This window comes from Odocoileus virginianus, chromosome 16, assembly GCF_023699985.2.
Source record: "Odocoileus virginianus isolate 20LAN1187 ecotype Illinois chromosome 16, Ovbor_1.2, whole genome shotgun sequence".
NCBI classification, from domain to species: Eukaryota; Metazoa; Chordata; class Mammalia; order Artiodactyla; family Cervidae; genus Odocoileus; species Odocoileus virginianus.
In genome coordinates, this window is record NC_069689.1 from 20,642,467 (window position 1) to 20,666,283 (window position 23,817).

Below are 23,817 nucleotides of genomic sequence, written 5' to 3' on the forward strand. Positions count from 1 at the left end.
ACCATGTCCCGTCCAGCACCACTTGAGGATGAGAAAAAAACCTCTGTGCCCATGCCATGCTACAAGAGGTTCAGTGAACAGGAGAGACACCGCTTCCTCGAGGGCTTGGTACATCTGAGCCAAATTCACTCTGAAAGTCTTGCCTCAAAGGTTCAGGCACTCTCTGAACTGGGACTCTTAATTTTCATATTAGAAAGATCTGGTTTTGACATTAGCAAAACCTTGACGTTTCCCTGTAAAGGGTAGAGCCCTCGGTAAAGATGTGATGCCAGGAAGTCCTCGAGCCAAGGAGGAGACGGCTCCGCCAGCCGGCTCTAACCCCTCCCCTAAAGTCTTAGAGACAACAGGGACTTTCCAAGTGGTCCCCTGCAGGAGGCGTGGGTTCGATCCCTGGCTGGGGAACTAAGATCCCACATGCAGAGCAGTGCAGCAAAAAACAAAACCAAAAAATCTTAGAGACAGCAAAGACTGGACGAGGCCGTTGCCAGTGCAGAGACTGCTGGTCCTCTAAGGCCTTGAGACCTTTTTCTAAACCCTGAACCCGCCCAGCCTAAAGCACTGAGGACAGTGCCTTGTGCAGTTAGAACCAGATCTCGTGCCCCTGAACTGGGCACCTGCAGACTGCAGGCCCTGCTCATCCACACGGAAGTGGGCGTGCTCATCCATATTCAGGAGCAAGCCTGTAGCGTTAGGCAGGGGAGTGAGAGGAGAACCACGGTGTTTAACCACTTAAGCAGAGAAGAGTTTTGGCAAAGCACTGGCCTGCCCTGCCCAGGGGGCACTAGTGGTAAAGAACCTGCCTGCCAAGGCAGGGGACGCAAGAGTGTTCGATCCCGGGGTTGGGAAGATCCCTCTGGAGGAGGGAATGGCAACCCCTCAAGTATTCTTACCTGGAGAACCCCATGGGCAGAGTGGCCTGGCGGGCTACAGTCCATGGGGTCAGACACAGCTGCAGTGCCTGCGCACGCCCTGCTCATGACTTCCAGAGTGTTTGCCGTAGCTCTCCCCTCCCCCTTCCCTCACCTCCCTCCTTCCCCCCTTCTCTCTGGAAAGAGGTGAGGAGGCCAGGGCCAACCCTGAAGACCACGCTCCTGTCCACGTGTCAGGGCACGTTTAACACATCTTTGTTGAGAGCCCAACTCCCCACCTCCTAACACCCAGCATCAGGATCACCTCGTCCACACCTCCCTGGACTATCGGAGAGGATGAGAGGGATTGGTCTAACAACCCAGAGGGCTGCCCACGAGAGCACGGCAGACACGGCCTTCCGATTTGATTGAAGGACAAAAATACACAGTTCTCTCGGCCGTTAGGAGGAGAGCTTAACCATAGACTCTTCTAAAGCAAGTGTCACTGCATAATACTGATGTGCCCCCCCCAAAGGCAGCAGAGACCTGGGGGCTCAGATCATGTTCTGTTACTTCTGTGTGGCCTTGAGCATAAAATCCTTAACTTCTCTGACCTTCAGGTTCCCTATTTATAAAATGAGGATGGCAATAGTACCTCACAGCTTTTTCGGGAGGATTAACCACTACACGGGGTCTTGTACTTCTTAATGCTCCCCCAGGGAGCCTGGCATTGAGCCAAGGCTCACTGTTCACTGCCAGGTCCGTCACATGGCCTGTGGACCCCAGGGGCTCCGCACAGGCCACAGGTTCTGGCTTTGCTCCCTTGTTGATGTGATAATCCCCACCCCTCTTCCGTCCCAGCTAGTGTCCTGACACTTGAGCAGCTGAGGCCTGAGAAAGCCAGGGTCAGGCTTCTCTCCAAGTCAGCAGACTTTAAAGACGATGGCCAGAGTGTGAACTCCACCCCACTCCACACACATGTATGCCCACCGTCCTCCACAGGGGCCCCCAGCCTCCAGGATCTAATGCCTGATGATCTGAGGTGGAGCTCAGGTAATAATAATAGAAGTAAAGTGCATAAGAAAGGTGATAGCTTGAATCATCCAGAAACCATCACCCCCCACCTTCCCTGGTCTATGGAAAAATTGTCTTTCATGAAACCAGTTCCTGCTGCCAAAAAGGTTGGGGACCAACGCTCTACTGTTTTCTCCCTGCTCTCCACCTCAGCGGCCCCCCTTCCCTCGGGCACATTTTTTCCAGGCGTTGCCAGGAGTGTGGCTCTTAGGGCGCCTGGGTCTGCTTTGGAGTCTGTGTCCTGCTCCCTGAGGCGTTCTTTGGAGGCCTGGGCTTAGCTGCATCTAAGTGGGTGCCTGCCCTCGCCTCATTCAATGCCCACAGTTCACTCCTGGCTTAGAGCCCTGCACCCCACCTTCCTGCCAGACTAATTTAGCTGTCATTGTGTTTCTTCCAGGCAATATTGGTCCTAAATTTCACCGCCGTCTCGGCTGTCCCCATAAAGCCAGGCTGAGAGGAGGGATGAAGTAGGGAGTAAAGAACTGTGCTTCAATTTATCTCTTGGATTCTTCCCAGATGATAAATTTAGTTGCCAAATCCTGATTAATCTCTTTTGTCATTTTTTAAAGTAATAAATAGATTTTCTTGTCTGAGCTAGAGACAAGGCAGAGAAAATGGGGATTAGGCACCAGATTTAGCTTTTAACAACGGGCTGCAGGTGTTCGAACTGGTTGAAAGATCAAGCGATAGAAGGAAACTGAGTGCCAATTGGGCCCCACCCTCCAAGGAAGCAAAGAGCCCCGACACATGTTTTAAACAGGTGCTCAAAAAATGTTAATAATTTTTTTTTAGGCCATTTAAAAAAAAATGTTAATAAAATGTATAGGTAATTTATTCCAACAGCGAATATCACTGGAGCTTTGCTTAGGCTAAGATGGGTTGGCAAACTTTTTCCGGAAAAGGCCAGATAGTAAGTATTTTAGGCTTTGCAGGCCATATGGTCCCTGTCACAACTACTCTGTTCTGCCATTGTCATGCAAAACCAGCCATAGACAACACATACATGAATGAGCATGGCTGTGTTCCAATCAAATGTTGTTTCATCTCACTGGGGGCCCTGGTGGCAGGCTTAGTTTGCCAGTCCTGGGCGAAGGAATCAAGAAGACCTGAGTTCAAATCCCAGATCGTTCTTTAGCTGGATATGTGACAAAGCAAGCAGCACTGCCTCTGATCATTCCCTCTCCTCGTGTATGAGACAGGGATTACACACAGTAACCACCTCATCGAGTTGCTGTGAGGATTAAATGAAAGAGTACATGTTAAACGGCACACAGCATATCTAAAGGATGACGGAGGAAAACCTGAGTAAACCACTGGAATGTAAGCTCCATAGAAGGAAGACTCTGTTTCTCTGCTGTATTCCCAGCCGCTGTGGCTGGGCCTGGTACAGGCGTGTGCTCCGAACTGGATGGGTGGGTGGGAGGGAGGGAGAAGAGGCATAGGATGTATCAGCTCTCTGAAAGTGGAAGTGAAGTTGCTCAGTCGTGTCCGACTCTTTGACCCCACGGACTGCAGCCCACCAGGCTCCTCTGTCCCCAGGATTTTCCAGGCAAGAATACTGGAGTGGGTTGCCATTTCCTTCTCTAGGGGATCTTCCCAAGCCAGGGAGCAAACCCAAGACCCTGCATTGCAGGCAGACGCCTTATGGTCTGAGCCACCATGGAAGTCACAGGCTCTCTAGAAGAATGTTAAAGGTAATGAAACATGAATCTCTAATTCCAAGGAGCCCGCAGTCTAGTATTGGGGAGGAAGACATACTAAACTTGATCACAGTCAGGGAAAAGGAGGGCAGAAAATAGAGGAAGCCAGGGGCAGAGAGGAAGACGGGGCCAAAGGGTCTTCTGGAAGAAACTCTTCAGAGGCCACCAGTGCTTTCCAGAGTTCAGACCCTCTAATTGTGGGAATATCTCTGGATTCATCCCTACCCTCTGATGTCAGAAATCACAATGCCAATGCTAGTACCTTGGACGTACGTGTTCCAGAAACACTTGAGTTTTCCTCTGTCATCTGTTAGGCTCTCGCACAATCTGCCTTTGCACGGTCCTCCATCCGTTTAGGACAGCCTGGCATCTAAACAAAATTGGAGGTGAGGTAAAGCCTCTTTGAAGCAAAGAGGAGAGAGGCAGAGTTCAACCAAAAACGTGTGCTAAAGAGCAAGCCTTTTTGTCTTAAACCTTATCTAAAGCTGATTGCTCCTTTTTCCAGTGAGAATTTCTCTCTGATGACGAGGATTTGCCCTGACTTCATTTAGGACCTTTCTCTCCCTAACCGTAGCTCACTGAATTAACCGCAGGGGTAGAAAAAGTATCAGGTAGAAAAAGCTTCTGTTTCCTCAGCTCTAAAATGTGGGAATTAGGCTCTGTGACTCCTCCTCTGAGGTTCCGAGCCTGGGTACCCCAGCCTGCCCGCTCGTCGTGAAGAGCTGGTCTGGGCAGCCCAGCGGGCTGACCCCTCGCCTAGCAGCACAGCAACCCTGAGGACAGAGCCCCCGGCAACGAGACAGTCTTCCTTAGGCCCTTGTGTGGCGGGGGAGAACATGTCATGGCACCTTGGGGATAGGCGTAAGGATGCTATGAGTCATGTGAGATGGATTTTCATGACCGACCCACTGAGTCATTGGTTACCTTCTCAAATGAACAAAACACCAAGCTTGATGGAAGCCGCTGGGGCAGAAAAGGAAGGGGGACCCCCCCCCCCCGGGTAACTCCGTTCTGTGGAGCCATCATTTGCTTCTTTCATGAGCTTGTCTCTTCTCGTCCTCTGAAGACTGCGGTGTGCTTCTTTAGGATGCTGACGTGCCCCTCCCTTGTCCCTCCCGTCCTGTGATCGCACCATCACTGGACCGTATTCCCACGGCCTGCCCTTGACCTCCCTGTAGCTGATCTACCTCCAGAAGGCTGAAGGAAGCCCGCCCTGCAGTGGAAAGCCTCGTTTCCTCTCCAGCTCACCCGAGGCCCCTGTCTTGCACCGATTGTGGTTCTCACTGTGAGGAGGGGTGTATTCCCCTTAGGGAGCAAATAAGAAGCTCTGGAGAAGGCTTTTCAAACCCAGACTCACATGCTCCCCACCCCGGGGGATGTTCTCCTCACCACCACATTGAGGATCGCTGCCCAGGGCCTCTGAAACCTCTTCTTCAGTCCAGTATGTGCTGTCCCTGAATGCTGGACCCAGACAAGCAGAGGGGTGTGGGCAGAGTGATGTGTGAACTCAGGTCCAGGAAGTGATCCACGAGCAGGAGGCCAAAGGCTTGCTGCCACGTCCTCCCAAAGCCTGTGGCAGGTGGGGGCTGGAGGGGCGAGAGGAAGAAAAGGCCCAGCCCCTCCCTTCCACACATCTTGTGACATTCCGCCATGGGAAGCAGAGTGTAGACAAACTGGATTTGTCTGACTCATGTCTGACTCTTTGCGACCCCATAGACTGCAGCACGCCAGCCTTCCTGGTCCTTCAGTATCTCCCGGAGTTTGCTCATACTCATGTCCATTGAGTCGGTGATGCCATCCAACCATCTCATCTTCCATCACCCCCTTCTCCTCCTACCCTCAATCTTTCCCAGCATCAAGGTCTTTTCCAGTGACTCAGCTCTTTACATCAGGTGGCGAAAATATTGGAGCTTCAGCATCACTCTTTCCAATATTCAGGGTTGATTTGCTAGATTCAGTTTCAAAAATTACTATTTACTGCATGACGTAATTTTCCTTCAGTTTTCCTTGGCAAATACTGGGTCGATTGGGGATATGGTCGGTGGGAAGAGGAGGGGAATTCTTATTAACTTCCACACTACAGTAGTCACTTTCCCTTTGGTTTGAGGAGGGTGATCCATCCTAATGTGGTTAGAAGGATGCTTTTGAATTTCCTAGGGACAGTGCTTCATAGGTTTTAATCTATGTCCAGATCACCTGGGGATCTCATTAAACTGATTGATTAGGTCTCACATGTGCTTGATTCTCCGTTTCCAACAAGCTCCCAACTGCTGCTGATACCTCTGTGAGATGGGCTACACTTTGAGTAGCAGGGCTTGGAAGAGAATGACGATTACTCCGTTTCTATTTAATTACTTGAATCACCAAGCCCCGGGCTCTGAGTCACCTATTGGTGACCCCCCTCACCCTAGAAGTTGTGGTCTGCTTTCTTTTGAGCATTTTCACATGATCCAGTGGGCATGGAATTCTCTGTGTTATTCTTCAGCCTGAAAACAGAAGCAATGGAAACCTCAAGTTGTCCGGGAAGAGCCTAATTTCTTTTTGGTTCGAGCTAATGAAATTTAAGGGAATTTTACTCTATTCCCAGGGCTTCCCTTGTGGCTCAGCTGGTCCCTAGTTGGAAAGATCCCCTGGAGAAGGGAAGGGCTACCTACTCCAGTATTCTGACCTGGAGAATTTCATGGACTGAATAGTCCACGGGGTCGCAGAGGGTTGGACCCAACAGAGTGAGTTTCACTTTTCACTATATTCCCATTACTCCTGTAGGGGATGCTGTAGTTATCCATGACTGTTTAACAAAATGCCACAAAACTTAGCTTAAAATCACAGGTATTTCTCATCTCTGAGTATCTGTGGGTCAGGGATTCAGGGGCATTTTAGCTAGGGGGCTCCAGCTCAGGGTCTCTCTTGGGGTTGAAGCCAAGAGATAGGCCAGGCCTGTGGTCATCTGAAGTCTTGACTGATTCACTTCCACCATGGTGTACTCACACAGCCGTTGGCAGAAAGCTTCAGTTCACTGCTAGCTGTTGGCAGAAGGCCTCAGTTCCTCACCACATGGACCTTTCGGTAGGACTGCCTAAGTGTCCTGGAGCAGAATGAGTGATCCAGGAGAAAGAGACGATGAGGGGGAAGCTGTAGGGATGTTGTGACCTGGTCTCAGATGTCAGGCATTATCACTTCTGCTTTATTCTGCTTGTTTGAAGCAAGCTGCCGAGTCCAACCCACACTCAGATGGAGCAAATTAAGTTCTACCTCTGGAAATGTGGAGTATCAGGGAATTTCTGGACTTTTTTTTGTTTTTTGCCTCACCGCATAGCTTGTTGGATCTTAGTTCCCCAACCAGGGATTGAACCCACAGCCTTAGCAGTAAAAGCATGGAGTCCTAACCACTGGACCACCAGGGACTTCCATGTGGACATGTTTTAAACCACCACAGATGCCCCCTGGCCAAAGAACTGCTGTGGTGGGTGACTCACTTAAAGGCTTGATACCCCTGGCTTCTGCTTTTCTCAGGGGATCTGTGATGTAATGAACATCAGAGACTCCACTCCTTGCAAAGATCTTTCAAAATGGAGCGTCAACAATTCTGTGGTCACAGGGTCCACCCAGCCACTTGTGAGACTACAAAGCAGCCATGGCATAGTGCTGAGAGGGAGGAATAACGTGGTGATGAAGAGCCGACCTCGGTCTTGAACTTGAATCCTGGCTCTGCCACCTTCCAGTTATGTGCCCGTGAGAAAATCACTGAAGCCTCAGTTTACCTTATAAAAAGGGGACAATAACAGTATCTGTTCTCAGAGTGGTATGTGCAAATTAGCTGAGAGGCTGCAGTAAAGTGTATAATCCCTGGACTGGCAGATGGTAAGTGCTCAATACACATCAGCTACCATGCATTGTTCTTGAGAGTCGGCCTGCTTCCACCTGATGTGAGAGCTCCCTGTGGTTGAAGAAATACTAGCCACAGGTTTCTGTCCATCCCTCGCCAATGCCCCTTCCTACACCTTATTCAGATTCTGAGAGATCTGGTTGACCTCTGCCAATAACGAGGGCTGTTCCACATAAGGACAAGTCCACTGGCAAGCAGAGGCAGGTCCCTCCCATGGGCCAATTCCTTCACCACATTTCTGCTTGTTTATTGGTAACTTCCTTACCTGTCTACCTCCCTGCACTGGGTCTTAGTTGCAGCACACAGGATCTTCAATAATCGTTCGTTGTGGCATACGGGATCTTCAATTGCAACACATGGGATCTAGTGCCCGACCAGGGACCGAACCCGAGCCTCCTACATGAGAAGTGCCAAGACTTAGCCACTGAATCAACAGGGAAGTCCCCTGCTTCTTAGGAGACGTCAGCAAGGGTCCGAGGAAGAGGGAGGCTCCGTCAGCCCCTCTCTCGTGACACAGGTTGCTTTGCCAGCGCTGAGTGACTGGGGTTGGCTCCTTCCAGAGCCCAACACTGAGCGCAGTGCTTTTAACCAGGAAAGACCATTTCTGTTCTGAGCTGCAGAAGGAAACTGACAGGTTATTTGGAATTGAACTTCAAAATCAGTTCAGGGCAAAGTGCTTGAAAGAGTCTAGTCCTCAGGGATATGAAAAATGTATTTGTTCTGGGGCATGTTTTGAGATTTTTGTTTTAAGGTAGTAAAAGTGTCCTGACAGAGATTCTGATAGGCTGATATTACATATTTATGTCTTTAAAGCAATCAAAGAAATCCTTTATAGTTCATTCTCTGTTTTCTCTCCAGGTATTTAGTCTTCCTGCAGATCAAAAGGGATCTCTACCACGGCCGCCTCCTCTGTAAAACATCAGACGCTGCCTTGTTAGCAGCTTATATCCTTCAAGGTAATGACTTTTGACGGGATAAATTTGCTTTTCATGCTAAGTACTGATTACATTATTTCAGTTACCACAGATGACTACCTCTTGGATATAAACAGTATCTAACTTGAAATGGAGTCCAAGTTAAAGGACTTTGCCTGGACTCCCTTGATCCAAAAAGCTCTGACCACTCAGCCTCAAGTTGTCTGTACCTCAAGCCTTTCTGGCAGCCCCTTCAAGCCATTCAGACTCTGTTTGGTGGGGGTGGTGGGGGTAGGGGGCGTGTTTCCCTGCACCCTTGGTTGATAAAGTTACTAAGCCTCTGGAAAGTAATCCAAATCTGTTTTTGTTTTGTTTTGTTTCCTGTCCTTCTGTGCAAATCTCAAAGATGTGAAGCATCTTGGGATTCTGGTGTTGGTTGCAGAGACTTCTCCATTCAGAGTGCTCAAAGAGTGAAAATGTTTCCAAGTTACAAACCCATTTTCTATACACAAATAAGAGTTGGGGCTGTACCCAGCCAATACCCAGACTGGCTTTTCTTTTTTTTTTTTTTTTTGCAAAACAGAGGGAAAGGTGTGCACTCTTCACACATCATCCCTTCTCCTTTCATGAGATGCAGGAGATTCCTAAGTGCCACTTCCTGGACTTCTCTTAGTCCGTCAGCCTGAGACTGTCACTGGGTTATTTTGGATCATAACACTAAAATCGTGGAGTTTCTACCAAAGAAACTGAACTCATAATCAGAAATCTGTGAACTCCAGGAAGCTACTTTGTGAATAGAACCTAAAAAAAAAAAAATGCTTGCCAATAAGAAACTAAAGTTCTTCCGGCAAGAAAAATGTCACAGCTGCGTTATGAATGTAAAAGTCATTCTGTTGCAACTTTGACTTCTGAGACGCCTGTTTTAAAAATCTACCTAAGTAGGAAGTCTGGAAGGTGCTTGCCAACTTTAAGGTACCCAAAGAGATCCCTTTCGTTTTTAAAGGAAAACCTGGTCCCAACTAAGTGAAATTGTAAACTCTAGTCTTTTCTTTAGTTTTACCCTGACAGCCATATTGAAATTTTTTTGTTTGTTTTAAAGAAGTCACTGATATCCAACATTGATGTTTCCCACTGGGAGCTTTCTAAGTAAAATTATAATAAATGACCTGATGGCTCAAGGTCATTTCAGACATTAAGCCCCAGGAAACATTTAGTCTCTAAATGTTGCTAAATGATAGATATTCCCAAGTAAGTTGGAAGATACTATCAGGAGACTAGTGCCACAGAACAATACTCAGTTGTGAAAAAAGGGCACATTTTTTTCCTTAATATTTACTCCTCACTCAAGACTTCTCACCTGCACTGGCTGTGGTTCTCACTAGGGAAGAACAGACAACCACACAGCGGCCGAACTGTTCAACATCCTTCCTCCTAACGTACACACAGCGTTCCCTGTGGAATGCTCCATGTGGAGAAGGCTGGGTTCTGACCTGGAGATACACTGTGAGCAGTAGTGTGGGCCCACTGACCCCCCAGAGTTCACAGATCTGAGGTCTCAGCAGTTGGGGGATGGACTCTAAATTTTCAGGAGCAGGAAGCCCCCCTCCCCCACAGGGAACTGAGAAGTCAGCCTGGGGACCCGATGCTCCTGAACCCCGTGGCACTCTCCGCTTACAGCCAGTCTTCCACTCTGCAGGCTTCTGCAAGGGGCCTGCACCTGGCCAGCCCTCAGTGACTAGTTACTCAGATGTATTCACTTGATCTGATTTGGACAAGAGTTGAGTTCTGAGTCAACTTGGGTCATGACTCAGTTGGGTCATGCTTCAGTCATCATTTGGCCGTGTCCCTGCTAAAATCCTCAAAACGAGATTTAGACTTCAGATGTGGCTGTGGCCCAGAAGGTTCTGATCTCCTGATCCGGCTCACAGTTTCCTTCGCTGCCACAGAGAGCTTCACTCCCAGTCACGCTCCTCGTGGCTGAATGGATGTGGGCGTGGTGCGGGGGTCTGCTGTTTCACAGCAGTTTTACATGTGGTGGCCTCAGAACACAGGCTCGGCTCCACACTCTCCACGTGGCCCTGAAACCAACACAGTCAATGTGCACGTGAGGGAAAACGAAGCTGGGCCTGCTCCCGAGCACCTGCCCTCTGCCCCCCGCCCCCAGTCGTGCTCACGATCCCTGTTCTCAGCAAATCTGGTGCAGACTCTGGCTTTCGCTGTGCGTGTTAGCCTCCTGTTGTGCTGCCAGTGACAATTTACCTGTCTCCACAATTGTCTTCCTCTGCTTTCCTTTTGCAAGCGGAGATTGGGGATTATGACCCAGGAAAACACCCCGAAGGCTACAGCTCCAAGTTCCAGTTTTTCCCTAAACATTCAGAGAAGCTGGAAAGGAAGATCGCTGAGATTCACAAGACAGAGCTCAGGTGCGTGTCCCTCGGCTCAGGCCAGGCCACCGTCTCCCCCACAGCCCGTGCCCGCCACGCCGGCTCCAGTAGACCCAGCCCTCCTCGCTCCAGGAGGTAACGGTGTTCCATTCTCGGTGATCCACTGATGGTACAACCCTAAGGCCCCCTCTCCAAGAACAGTGGTGCAGGCTGAGGCTTAAAGGCAAGAGAGATGCTATATTGTAAGGAAAATGGAGAAGGATTTGCCTCTGAAAGGTATTTGCTTCACTAAGATAAATGAAGAGACGGGGCGGGGCAGGGGGAGCCAGTAGGGGGGTGTGGACCAGAAGCATGAACTGGGGGAAAGGAAAACATAAAAGAAATACCAAAAGAGAACAGAGAGAAGAGAGGATCGGTTAAGAAAACGGGCCCACCTCCACCCCCCGGTCTGTGACTCTGGGTCAGCCGATAGGACCGAGCAGGGCCAGATGCTCTGGTTGCCCGGAGATTCCTGGTTCGGGGGGTGTGACTTTAACACTGCCTCCCTCAACCCCACACCACTGTACCCAGGGAAGGAGAGGAGAAGCAGCTAGAAGCAGGAGGTAACTGTCCTCAGGTTGTCCTAGCTCACCCAGAATATGCCCAAGTCCATAAAATAGTATTAATGCATCCTTTCACCCATATGAAATAACGTTTTCTACAAAGGCTGATTTTTATTTAAAAAGAAAAAAGCAACAAAAGGGTGTTTAGGCTCTACTTTTTATGGCATGCTGGAGTAGGCTCCAAACTGGTTAACTATGAAGAAAAAATTTACATTCAACACAGCATATTAATATAGTACAATTTTTAAAAATCTTCTAACATATTTTTGTAACTACATTTCTGGGGAAGAACAGTGCCCAACAGGAGGGGGGGGGGGAAATATTCCTAATGATATTAAGCTTAAACTAGTTCCTAACTGATGACCCCCCCCAAAAAAAAAACCAAAAATATCCTTCACCTGAACTCAAAGATTTTACCTAGAAATATGTCCCCAAAGCCTCCTTATCCACAGCTTGCCCGCTGTGTATGGCCGGATTGGACCCCACCCGGCCTAGAGGAATGGAGACCCCTGTGAAGGTGGAATCCCAGCCCCTCCCACGGCTCCTCCCATCAGTCTTAGCGAATAGCGGCCCCTTGTGGTAAAAGTCAGAATAGACACAGATGATGACGGCTCATGGCTCATTCAAAGGAGAGATCGGGGTTTGCTGGAACTGCCCGGAGGCGCTGCCAGGAAGGTTTTAGGAGAAGTCAGAGCAGTGGGGACAGTTCTGCAGAAACCTAACAGAAGTCAGGGTGATCCCCAAGGAAATGATGCCCATCTGGAGGGCCCCAGAGGGTTGGCCGACTCCAGGGGTGAATGGAGCTCACGGAGCCCTGCAGCCTCCAGACAGGGAACAGAGCCTCCCTGGAAGGGGTGTGGGTGCTCAGTGGCCTCTGGGGCCTGGCTTTCTACCTGCTGCGCCAGCGTTTTCCCAACACCTTCCCCGTGTCCCTGGTGCGCTGGTGGAGGTACATGTCCGCAGTCCACAGAGCCCTCACTGTTCACACAGGCTCAGCCTCATCTTCATCACGTAAAACTGGTGTTTCCTCTCTCCGGCTCTGAGATCCTTGAGGGCCCAGGCTGTGCATTATGTTCTGTGGTGTTTCACACCTCGCCACCCAAAGGCTGCTGAGGTGTTGATGGATTGCTGCCTCCCCGGAAAGACAGGAGCGGGAATCCGGGGCTGCTGCTCCTTGGGCGGGCTTGTCTTCCCGCCCTGCCAGAGGACTTGAGGCAGATGATGACCTTAGAGAGTTCCAGTCCTGTCCAGCAGCCGTGGCAGGTGTTGACTGCACAAACTGCCCGCCCCCTCCTGACCCTGAAGCCCACCCCACATCAGTGGAAGGACGTCAGCTAGCCAGGGCGCTGGACACTGAGAGCCCGTGTGACCCAGCCTGCCCCGGTCCTGTGCGGAGCCCATCCACGCCCCTGCTGAGGAGCCAGCAGGAGGGGGTCGATGCTCAAGGCTGCTGCTTCAGAGGGCTTGGTGCCAGCACTGGTTTCTTCCATTTTCTGTTTGTTTCCTCTTCATAGTCCTCACCCTGTGGGCAGGCAGAGCTATGGTGGAGTCTGGGGAGCTAGCAGTGTCTCTCACTGCATCTCTTTTCCTTCCAGTCCCGTGTTCCCTTCTGGTAAAGGAAGACAGTTAGGCAACAAGATACACAGGTCCTGTCGTAGTATCTCAGTCTAGATCAGATGGCCTGCAGGCAGCCTACAGGTGTAGTTTTTTCTGCCCCCATTATATTTAAAACTGGGAAATGCCACATCAAAATCAGTATGTCTGAATTTTCTTTAAAAATCACACCTAGCAACGCTGGGCCCTGCTTTCCAACACTACCATCTTGGAGCTGGACAGCAGCTTCCCTCATTAGATGGGGCAGCATTCCCAGTTTGCCATAGTCCCCACAACTCCCTATGGTGTTACACTCAGCCCATGTATTCATCACACAGCCTGCCTCACTCTGAAAACATCTGAGGGTTTGACCCTAGAATACGGTCTGTGAAGTTGGTCCTAGGACAGAACAGGGAGCACACCCCATGGAAAAAAATAAGCGTGAGAGACCCTGGGCACTTCTTAATTGAGTTCATCTCAGGGGAACCTATAGGAACAGGAAATCCTGAATCGCTTCATTTTCTTTATTCCAGTGGTCAAACACCAGCAACTTCAGAGCTGAACTTTTTAAGGAAAGCGCAGACATTGGAGACATACGGAGTGGACCCCCACCCGTGTAAGGTAAGGCACCCCCGTGGCTGGAGATGGCACTGATCTTGCCCCCTGCCCACCAGAGGATGACAGGCAGGGAGGGACCTCATGTCTGCACCCCTCCACCCCTTCATATTGGGATGATTGGCTTCATTAGTGACAGAGGCCAGAGAAAACATCTCATGGTGAAAACTCTGGATTCCACGCTGCGGAATCTTGTGCCACATCAGAGCTGAAGCATACAGGCACAGTCCATCTAGATAACAAATCCGAAACCAGGGCCCGCCTTTGGCAGCCGTGGGTAATTTGGTGGAACCGAGGAGAGGCGGAATGTGGGAGCTCCCCCCCATCCTTAGGGAATGATCAGAGGCAGCTCAGCGCACGGCCCACCCTTCCCTGACCCGTAATCTAGTTTCTGGCCAGGAGTGGGTTTTATTGACTGTAGAGCTGCAGTGGAGTCGCACTTAATTCCATTATGCGTCTGTGAGGGCGGGACGGGGACCAGCCCGGGAGGCTCTGCCCGGAGAAACCCTCTGTAATTACTCACATGCGTCTGGCACTTGGGAGATGAGCTCGGGCAGCCGTGGACACCGAGGAGAGCGGTGGAGACCATGGCCCTCTCTCCCTGTCTGTCTGTGGCTGGATCGCCGCACGTCATCTCATTCCAGCTCTGACGCTTCTGGTCTCTGCCTCAGTCCTCTGGATCTGTGCCTCTTTCTTTCCACCACCAGAGAGACCCCAGTAAAACTGACTCCTAACATTGACCTCTCGTTCCTAAAAAGTGAGGAGCAGCATAGGCTTCCAGCGAGAAAGAACAGAACAGAAACCGAAGAAGCCAGAATTACTTTTCTCGTGGTGGCCCCTTGGTGAGGAGATGCTCTTGCATAGGATTAAATGCCGAAACTTCAGTTAACTTTGAGAACGTTCTGGCACTCAGAAACCTGGCCACCCTCCCAGCTCCACAGTTCCTTGTCCACCAGCACAGTCTACTGATAACCCATGTTCTTGAGGGCCAGTGCTGTCAGAAAATACATTCATGCTGGTTTATACCAAAAAAAAAAAAAAAAGTGACATGCGTATGTGCAAATGAATTAGCAAAGCTTCCTGAATAACGCCTTCTGCACCACCAGCGTAGTTTAACCTGCGTCGATTGCTCAGATACCAAGGGCGGAGGGCTGCAAAGGACCAGAGAGAGCTTTGGGGTCAACCGGCCTTGGCTTTAGTGCTGGCCTCCTCCTCACGGGGGTCTTCAGGGCTTCTCTGAGCCTCCCTAGCCTTGTCCGGGTGAAAGCCCTCAGCAGATACCCCTGAGTCACTTCAGGACCTTAGGAGACACCGCTGCCTTCTTTTCTTCTCCGCCATCCTGTGCGTGGCTGAATTTGTTCTGCATCTTCTCACAAGACTTTCAGGACTGAGCGATTCCTGGCCAAGAAACAAAAGCAGCATCATCCCGTTTCCCAATGGATTCAAATGAAAACTGGTAATAAAATCAGGTATAACTGCAGGAGAAGACACTGGAGAAGAAACCAAGCTGGGTCTTTCAGGAGCCTCGCACATGAAGTGGCACACGTTTAGGCTGCATCAAGGCCACGTGCATCTTATCATTATCACTTTGAGAACATCCGTACTGTCTGACCTGCTGGGTGTGTTTTATTGAGAAAATGATTTTTCTCTGTGTCAAGTGTTTCTGCACTAGAGCTTTTGACTTAGTAATAAACACATGAGACCTTTTGTTGGGGGGAAAAAAAAGATGTAGCTGCCTAAAGATGAACATGGTCTACAGAAGATGCCAGGTCACCTCTGCATTTGACCCACATCTGTTCGGTCCCTTTGAGGAGAGGAGGGTCGCTGGGCAGGGCTGTCACCTGGTGGCATGTAGCCTGGGCATGACAACTGAGTGGAATGGGTGAAGATTCTCTCCTGTTGTCTCGGGAGATCTGGAAGCTAAGGGGCAGCCTGCTTGGTGTCCAGCCCAAATCCACACACACCCTGGGGCTGTGGGGCTCCTGGATCAGCCCTGTCTTTGAGCCTTCCACCTTCAGACACAGAGGTGAAGAGGCTGCAGGAAGGAACCAGCGTTCATACCAGGCACTGCACGAGGCCCAATCCCATGTATCACATCATTTCATCCCCACAGCACCAACTCCGAGAAGGAGGGAGGAAGAAGAGGCTTGTGGCATACCTTCCCGGGCAGGCCCACTGGAATCCTTTCACATTATTTTCTCATTTAGTCCTCATGCCAGCACTGGGATGTGGATATTATTCTTCCTGATTTATAGGCAAGAAGATGAAGGTTCCAGCAGGCCACAGCGCGCAAGGCCCCGAGTGGCAGAGCAGGACTATGAACTAAGGTCCCTTCCTGTTGTGCATCTCTAAGGAGCAGAAGCACCCAGGAAACTTCCTTGAGGAGAAGGTGGGAGCAGTCATCTCGCTGGGCTTCCACTCCCTTGTTCCTGGGCTGCATACTTCTTGCTGGCGCAGGGCCCTGCTGCAGGCCCCACGGCTCATCTCCTTGGGCTCCAGCTCAGGATCTCCTCAGCCCTCCTGGGCAAGAACAGTCTGGGAGCCTTTACTCTTGCCACTAAGTAGAGTCACTTTGGTGATAGGCTACCAAGCACTCGCTTTAATGTTGCTACAAGGGGAGCCGAAGTAAGCTGGAGCGCTCAGTGTAATAAATACTGATGATTTCTATTAACAGAGAGGCAATTACTGGGCCCTGGGAATCTGGGGCATGCAGCCCTAGGGAGGCCAGAAGAAGAAGAATCGTTTCGATAATTAAATGAGAGCAGAACAAGGCTTTGGCTGGGCTCTGTGCTCCTGGACTGATTAAGAAGCTGCTGTTCTTCCTGTCCGTGCTGATGGTTTCTTTCTGCCCAGCGTGTCCTTGCCTGGCCCTGGGACGAGGAAGAGGGGATCCTACCAACTCTGGGTGGAACAGCCAGAGGGCTCCAGTAGCTAGCTGTCTTACACCAATACATGAACCCTGAATTCAGAAGCTATCCTGAGCTCTCTGCCTTTCCCAGCTTCTGGCAGAAGCCCCCAACAGACCAAGCCTACAGCTGCTGGAGGAGAAAAATGGAGCAAAGAGCTGACGGCCCAGGCTTGTGCCTGCCCTGCAGCCTGACACCTCTCCAACATCAGGGGACACCATCTTGCTCCTTCCACGGAGCCTGAGCCTGGTGCTTTGCCCTGGTCTCCAGTCTGTGGCCCCCTGCCCTGCCGAGGTTCACGGACTGGTCAAACCCATCACATGAGCCCCTCCTTATCGGGAGTCTTGAAGGTGCCATTTATTGAGAGCTGGCACATGCCAGGCATGAACACACAGTGTCTCATTTCATCTTTACAACTCTGCTAAGAAGACATTCTTCTCTTTAAGAACACTGAGCTTTGAGGGACTAACATGTCCAGAGTTACTGGCAGGGATGGTACCGGGACTCCAAGCTTCGATGTGTCCATGTTGTGCTCTTCCAGTTGTCGTTCATGATCTTCCACCTGGAGAGATGGCATTTATTTAGGAACAAAGTGGGACTCACAGCCACCTCTGGTCAAGAAAGGACAAAAAGGCCTATGAGACTTTTGAAATCATCACAGGAAAATGTAACAAATTGACGAGGTGGTTTTATGCCTGTTCTGTACAGACCAAGAAAAAAGCTGACTAAAGCAAGATCTTGATGAGATCAACCATACAAATGCAAGGTAGTGCCATTTCCTTGCTCCTAAAGTGGGATCATTTACTTTCATAACCCAGCTGCGTAGGCTCCTCTGTAAGTAAAGCTGCCCCCTATCTTGACATATCGCCCCCTACCCTGGACCTCAGAGAAGCAGAACAAGAGGGATCAGTGCTGACTCGCCTCACCCTCAGGTTGGCCCCTCTTGGCTACCATGCAGAGAATGTTAGGTTTACTATCAAAATGAAAAACTCGACTAAAGTCACTTAAGTGGCAAGTTTCTGCCAAGGTTTGCATTTCTGAGCTCTCATGGGTGGATGCCACGCCTCTTCGAGGGTGCTGCCTGCTCTCCTTATCACCACTGTACCTTCTTGTGGCCATGTTTTTTGTTTGTTTAGACCTTTTTTTTTTTTTTTTGGACATGCCTCATGGCTTGGAGGACCTTAGTCCCCCAACCAGGAATCAAACCCATGCCTCCTGCAGTGGAAGTGCAGAGTCTTAACCACTGAACCACCAGGAAAGTCCCATGACCATGTTTAAGTATGTTGAAACTGGGTGACTCTCATGATTGACTTAGTGTGAAGGTCCCCCAGCTCCAAGCTCTTTCAGGAATGGGCATCACTGTCCGGAAGAGCATGTGCAATCTTCTTTACTAAGGTTTTGTTTGTTTGTTGAAGAATAATAGAGGCTTCATCCACCCACACTGAATTAGTTTTAGTCAGGTCCAGAGGAAGGACTGTCTGACCTTGAGTGGCATAACAACTGAGAATGCTGTGTTCCTGACCCAGTCACCCCCAGGATGTCCTCTGGGGTGGGAGGTGGCAGACAGAGCCTATTTCATTGTATTCAGAGGTGGGTCTGGGCAAAGGTGGCCAGGTGTCCCCATTTCCAAGAACCTGTCAGGGATGATTTCCAAAAATCCTTTTCTGGGCAGAATGATCATCTCAGGGTGAACAGTTGATGACTGATGGATGCAGGTTAGGTCTCATGATGGGTTCTATATGAACATGTGAATGACTGCAAATCCATCCCCTCCCCAAGAAAAACACCATTGGCATTGTCCTGGCAGTATGTCATTTAGGCCATCTTCCTAAAATCAGACAGAAATAATATTTCTCTTTTCCTTTTTTAATAATTTTTTAAAATGTTATTTGGCTGTGCTAGGTCTTAGCTGCGGCACATGGGATCTTTAATCTTTGCTGCAGTGTGCAGGATCTTTAGTTGTGTTTGGTTACAGCGTGTGAACTCTTAGATACGGCATGTGAGCTCTAGTTTCCTGACCAGGGATGGAACCTGGGCGTTTGCACTGGGAGTGAGAAGTCTTAGCCACTGAACCACCAGGAAGTCCTGAAAGTAGTATTTCTTGAAGTATATATGGTGGTCCTCATCTTACAAATGAGGAAACTGAGGCCCAGAGGAGCAAGGAGGTTACAGAGCAAATAAGAAGCATTGCTGGGGTCCTAAACCAGGACTGAAGCTTCTTCCACAGGGATGAGAAGCAGGGAGGATACAGAGCAGGGCTGTTGATAACTGCTGTGTGGCTGGCAAGACCTGGGTGTTTATGCCACTTCCCAGATCACTAATGGCTCAGTCCTGTGGGTGCTGATTGTGTCAGGATGGAGGGGGACAGGGAGGAAAGATGGCTGAGATGGGAGACTGAGGATCAGGGCGCAGCTGTCTGTGTGACTTCTCTCCTTGTCCTCATTCCTTCTCTTGTCATGTAACGTGTCCCTGCACACACAAACCCCAAGGGCTGGCTCACAAGGAGGAACGGCTTGTTAGAGGAAAGAAACCGGGAAGCTTCCAGAGAGGGTGTAGGTGTGGCCACCTGTGTGTTTTCACGCTGGTCCAGGTGTGAGGTTTCTTGCTGTCATTCCAGTCCCGCTCCTCCTGTGCAGAGACAAGTAGCAAGTACCCCAGCTGTCTGGCCCCCGCCCGTGGATGCCAGGTGCCAGGCCCTTCAGCAGCTGTCTGCAACTGTTGCATCAGAAGCAGTCTGGATAACTGCTCTCTTCAAATGAGGGGATGGGTGGGGATATAGCACAGGTGCTATTATTATTTACTGGAATGATAAGTAATATTTACTGACGTTTAATCGGGGTTTCTTAGCACGTTTGCTCCCTCTTCCTAGTCAGCCAGTCTGGTCAGGAGAGACTGTTTCTAATTCCAACACACCCTTCACTCAGAGGCCAGCCCTGGGGTATCTGGATGGTGCAGCGAGCAGTGCCAACCGAGGAACCCAGCCAGCACCATGCAGCTCATGGGAGGACCTGCCCTTCCCTTCGCTCTGTCACCACAATGGCCCTCCCAGAGGTCTGACTCCTCCAGCCTGCCCAGTTAGTGCTGGGTCCCCTGGCATACCTGCATTGTGTGCTGGTATTCAGCCGTTAGCACCCACCACCAAGCCCTGATGACAGGCAGGGGGAAGCCCAGCCCCATGGCTTCACAGTATCTCCATTCGGGTTATTTTTAAACAGCTTTTTGCCGTGCCCATGGCTTGAATGATGCAGTGTTTGCAGCCAAGTGTTGGGGTCACAACAGACCACGAGGAAAGGACAGTAACAGCTGTACATTCATTCAGATGTTTGCAAAATGTATATTTGGTTTATTCCCTGGGCCCAATGTTCACACCTGTAACCCTGGCTCAAAAAGACAGTTTTAAGGCAAAACTGTACTTTTTTCTTGAGGTAAGGCCCATGAGGCCCTGCAGAGCCCCACTGTTCTCAGGACTGATCAGGCTGAAGGTCTACGCCAGTGAGGCAAAGCCGGAAGGTGGGAGAGGCTAGGAGAGCCCCACAGCCACAGCCCCCATTTGCACACATCACACCAGGGACCCAACTCCGACCCTGTGGCACCATCTGAGTTGCGTCTCAGATGACTGTCCTGTGATCAGTTCCATTCAGTCAGCGTCCAGGCATAATTTTCTGGCCCTCTGCACACACTCGCCCCCCAGCAGAACAGATGCTCACCTGTGGCCATTATTAGGAAGGAAGCACCTCTGAGAGAATGTACCCCAGCAGCCAGCATTCTGGGCTCCATCCCAGCCTCAAAAAGGCCTGGGCCTTCTGGAGCCCGTTCCCCACAGGAGGGAACCAGGACCTACAGCTTCTCCCGCACCTTCTCCCCTTTCTGCCCAGCAGAGCCTCAAGCCTTGTGTTTACCGGCTGAGAGTGACAGGTGATCTCTTGGTTGGTTCAGGCAACACAGGGCTGGCAGTAACTGTTCCACTTGGCTGGTTGCTTCTTATATTTTCTTCAGCTAAACTTTCCTGAGGGAGTCCAGTGTGTAAGGCCATCATACTGATTACTGCTATTCTCACTCACTCAGAGCAGCTTTCTTGAAATACAATTCACACATCAAAACAATCCATCCTTTTCAAAGTGTGCAGTTCGATGGTTTTTAGTCTATTAACAGTTGTGAAACTGTCACAACTATCTAATTTTAGGATATTTCCAAAATTTTCTTTTTCCAAAGAAACCCTGTACCTGTTATCTGTCACTCCCCATCCCCATTTCCCACAGCCTCTGGCAACCAGAAGCACACTTTTTGGCTCTGTGGATTTGCCTGTTCTGGACATGTCATATAAATGCAAGCATATACCAGGTGCTCTTTGATTAACTGGCTTCTTTCACTTAGCACAGTGTTTCCAAGGTTCATCTCTATCATTGCAGGTGTCAGAACTTCATTCCTTTTTACTGCCAAATAATATTCCATTGTATGGATGTGCCACATTTTGTTTATTCATCTGTCAGCTGATGGACATTGGATTATTTCCACTTTGCAGCTGCTATGAGTAATCCTACTCTGAACGTTCATGCACAAGTTTCTGTGTGAACATGTTTTCAGTTCTCTTGGGTACATACCTAGGAGCGGAATTGCTGGGTCATACAGTAGCTCTACATTTAACAGTTTGAAGAACTCCCAAACGGCTTCCAAAGTGACTGCACCATTTTACAATCCCCTCAGCAATGTGTTCTCTGGATATTCGCAACAGCTTTCTAAGATTGGTGTTAAAATCTACAACTTCAATTAAGGCCACTGAGGCTCAGGAAAGGTAAGAAACTTGGCTATTACTTCCAAATGCCAAGCTCTTCCTTCTGTGACTGGTTGCCAAGTATTAACCCTATATCCTCAGAGGACAGCTGCACTCTTCACCCTTTCCCTCTATGCCTGCACCACCCTGATGAGAAGTGTTTATGTTACAGGACGTGTCAGGAAATGCTGCGTTTCTGGCCTTCACTCCTTTTGGGTTTGTTGTTCTGCAAGGAAACAAGAGGGTCCACTTCATTAAATGGTGAGTATCTTTATTTCCGAAACAGGCTTTTTACCCCTCACCAGCTGGGGAGGGCTGTGGTTCCCATGTCCTTTGTCTGTGAGTGGGCGAGTTCTGATTCTGAACCCTCTCCTAAGCCTTGCGTCCGTAACGGTAACTGGTGAAGGTAGTGGTCTCTTCTAGGGATCCTATTCTTCCAAAGGGGTGTTCCTGAGAGCCATCAGCCTCTCCAGAGAGAGAAAAGGTGTGGAGACTTGGTTTCTGGGTAAGACGAGAGGTCTAGAGCTGGAGTCAGTGTCGGGGAAGCAAAGTTCCCATGAGAAGAGAGTCCTTGGGACTGTCCTCCACTGGGGGCCATAGCATCACAGAGAGGGTCACTCCATACCCTCTCCTAATGAAGGAGGGCTTGTAGTGACCCCTAGCGCAGACAGAAGCGACCCTGTTACTTTACAAAACGCCTTCCTCGGACCGAGCCCCTCAGTGGGCAGTGCCTGAGGGAGCAGATGCCGCTCTGTCTCCCATCCCCTTATGGGACTTAGGGGTCCTTGGCCCCCAGGAGTCACATGCCTCCCTTTGTCCCCCCCCACCCCACTCCCATCTCCAGCAGGCAGGAGCCCCTGCTGCAGCTGCACGGACCGCTTCCTCCCTGCCTGTCTGCCGGGGCCTGTTCTGCAGCGGGGCTCTGTGAGCTGAAGCCACAGACTCTGGTTTGTTGATGGACATTTGGCTCTCCAAGAGACTCTTTCTTGGGCCCACGCAGACACCTGGCAGCCTCATCAAACCATGCTCCACATTCTCCTTGGCCCCTGCAATCCCCGAACCTCCCTTTAGGCTGCCAGGTCTGAGCTGGTCTGCTCCTCAGGGGCCTGGACAAGCAGCTTTCCTTGGCCCAGCAGGGCTAGCCGGGGAAGCCCACTCCTGGCTCACCCCCTTGGCCTTCTCCAGAAGAGCCGGTGGGAAACCTGAGGACAGAGCTCTCCCTGGCGAGCTTTCTGCCAGGGGTGCTGCAGGCCAGACACCCCCTTTCCAACCCTCATGACTTTTGTGAAGCTTGGAGACACAGTCATCATGAGAGTGCTTGTGAAACTGCTCCCCAGATGTGCCTGGTCAGGCCCCGTTCCCCAGAAAACCCCTTCCGAGTGGGCCTGCTGCACTGCCGTAACCAGGGTGCACCCCAACACGCTCATTTGCCCGACCTTCCCAAGTTGGCCCATTCACTGCACTCTCTAGGTGAAGACGGTGAGGGTTTGGGGTCTTCTGTCCAACAGATCTTTTCAGACATTGCGCAGGGTCAGGCACCACTCTCCTCGTTAGGGGTACTTGCCGCATGGAGCCTCTGGGTGGTCTGACGTTCCCAGAGCACCCACATCCTGGCCACACTCCAACCAGGCCAGCTGTCATATGAGGCAGCTGGTAGGGGACATTTTAGCTAAAAACATGGAGGACTCGCCTGTTACTGGGGCCGGTGGTCCCTAAAGGACCCTCACCCTCCAGAAGCCCTACTGCAGCTCTCCAGGCTGCCCCAGACCCTTTTCCTTCTCTGCCTTCTCTCACAGCCCACTTCTTCAGGAAGTCTCTTCATCTCTCTCAACGCCAGAGTAACAGATGTAAACTTAACCTGACTCCCAACAGAAAACTTTCTACTTTTCTACCTTGCTTGTTGAAGCCGAGATGATACATGTGCTTGCTTATCAATCGATTGATAAGTACGGTATTCTGTATGAGAGGTGGATTGCCTGGGAGGGAGCCTCACAGAGAAGGCTCGTATGAGCTCAGAAGTGGTGGTCAGAGGTGTGAGCTTTCATCCTGACCCGGCCGTGGCTTCTAGGGAACAAGTGACCTTCCTCTGTCCCACGAGTTTTGTCCAGAAGTAAACCGGGTACACTGTTCTCACTACCTTTCTGCTACCTTTCTAGGATGTTGAGGAAAGCTCCCTAGAAATCGCAAAGAGGAAGAAGCCAAGTGGAGGCAGAGATGAATGGTCAGACCTCCCTGCAGGGGGAGAGGGTAGAAAAATAAAGACTCTGCCCCAGTGAGCTAGGAGGGGGCCTTCAGGCTCCACAGGGGAGCTGTCAGGCAGGTCAGTGGAAGGGAAGTTGAGGCCTCGGTCGACCCTGAGGCCTAGTCCTCTGGCTCTCAGGGACAACCACCTAAGCTAAGACCCCGGTCCGTTCTTCCACTTTGTAAATGTACCAAGGCTGAGAGCAGGATGTGGAGGTGAGGTCGAAGCCGTGCCATGTACAGTAACCATGTCACTTCTTCTGATTTGTGTCTGTCCTGCGGG

The 23,817-nt window shown here is 50.5% G+C and overlaps 1 protein-coding gene across 5 annotated transcripts in view; it reads left to right on the forward strand.

Annotated features, from left to right (window-relative positions):
- Positions 1 to 23,817, forward strand: part of FRMD5 (FERM domain containing 5) — a 313,278-nt gene that overhangs the window by 277,538 nt on the left and 11,923 nt on the right. For all 5 annotated transcript variants that reach the window (XM_070477956.1, XM_070477954.1, XM_070477957.1 and 2 more), the window contains exons 5-8: positions 8,367 to 8,464; positions 10,722 to 10,845; positions 13,535 to 13,622; positions 21,466 to 21,554. In XM_070477956.1, the coding sequence (XP_070334057.1) occupies positions 8,367 to 8,464; positions 10,722 to 10,845; positions 13,535 to 13,622; positions 21,466 to 21,554 (399 nt within the window). The remainder of the gene's footprint in view (positions 1 to 8,366; positions 8,465 to 10,721; positions 10,846 to 13,534; positions 13,623 to 21,465; positions 21,555 to 23,817) is intronic.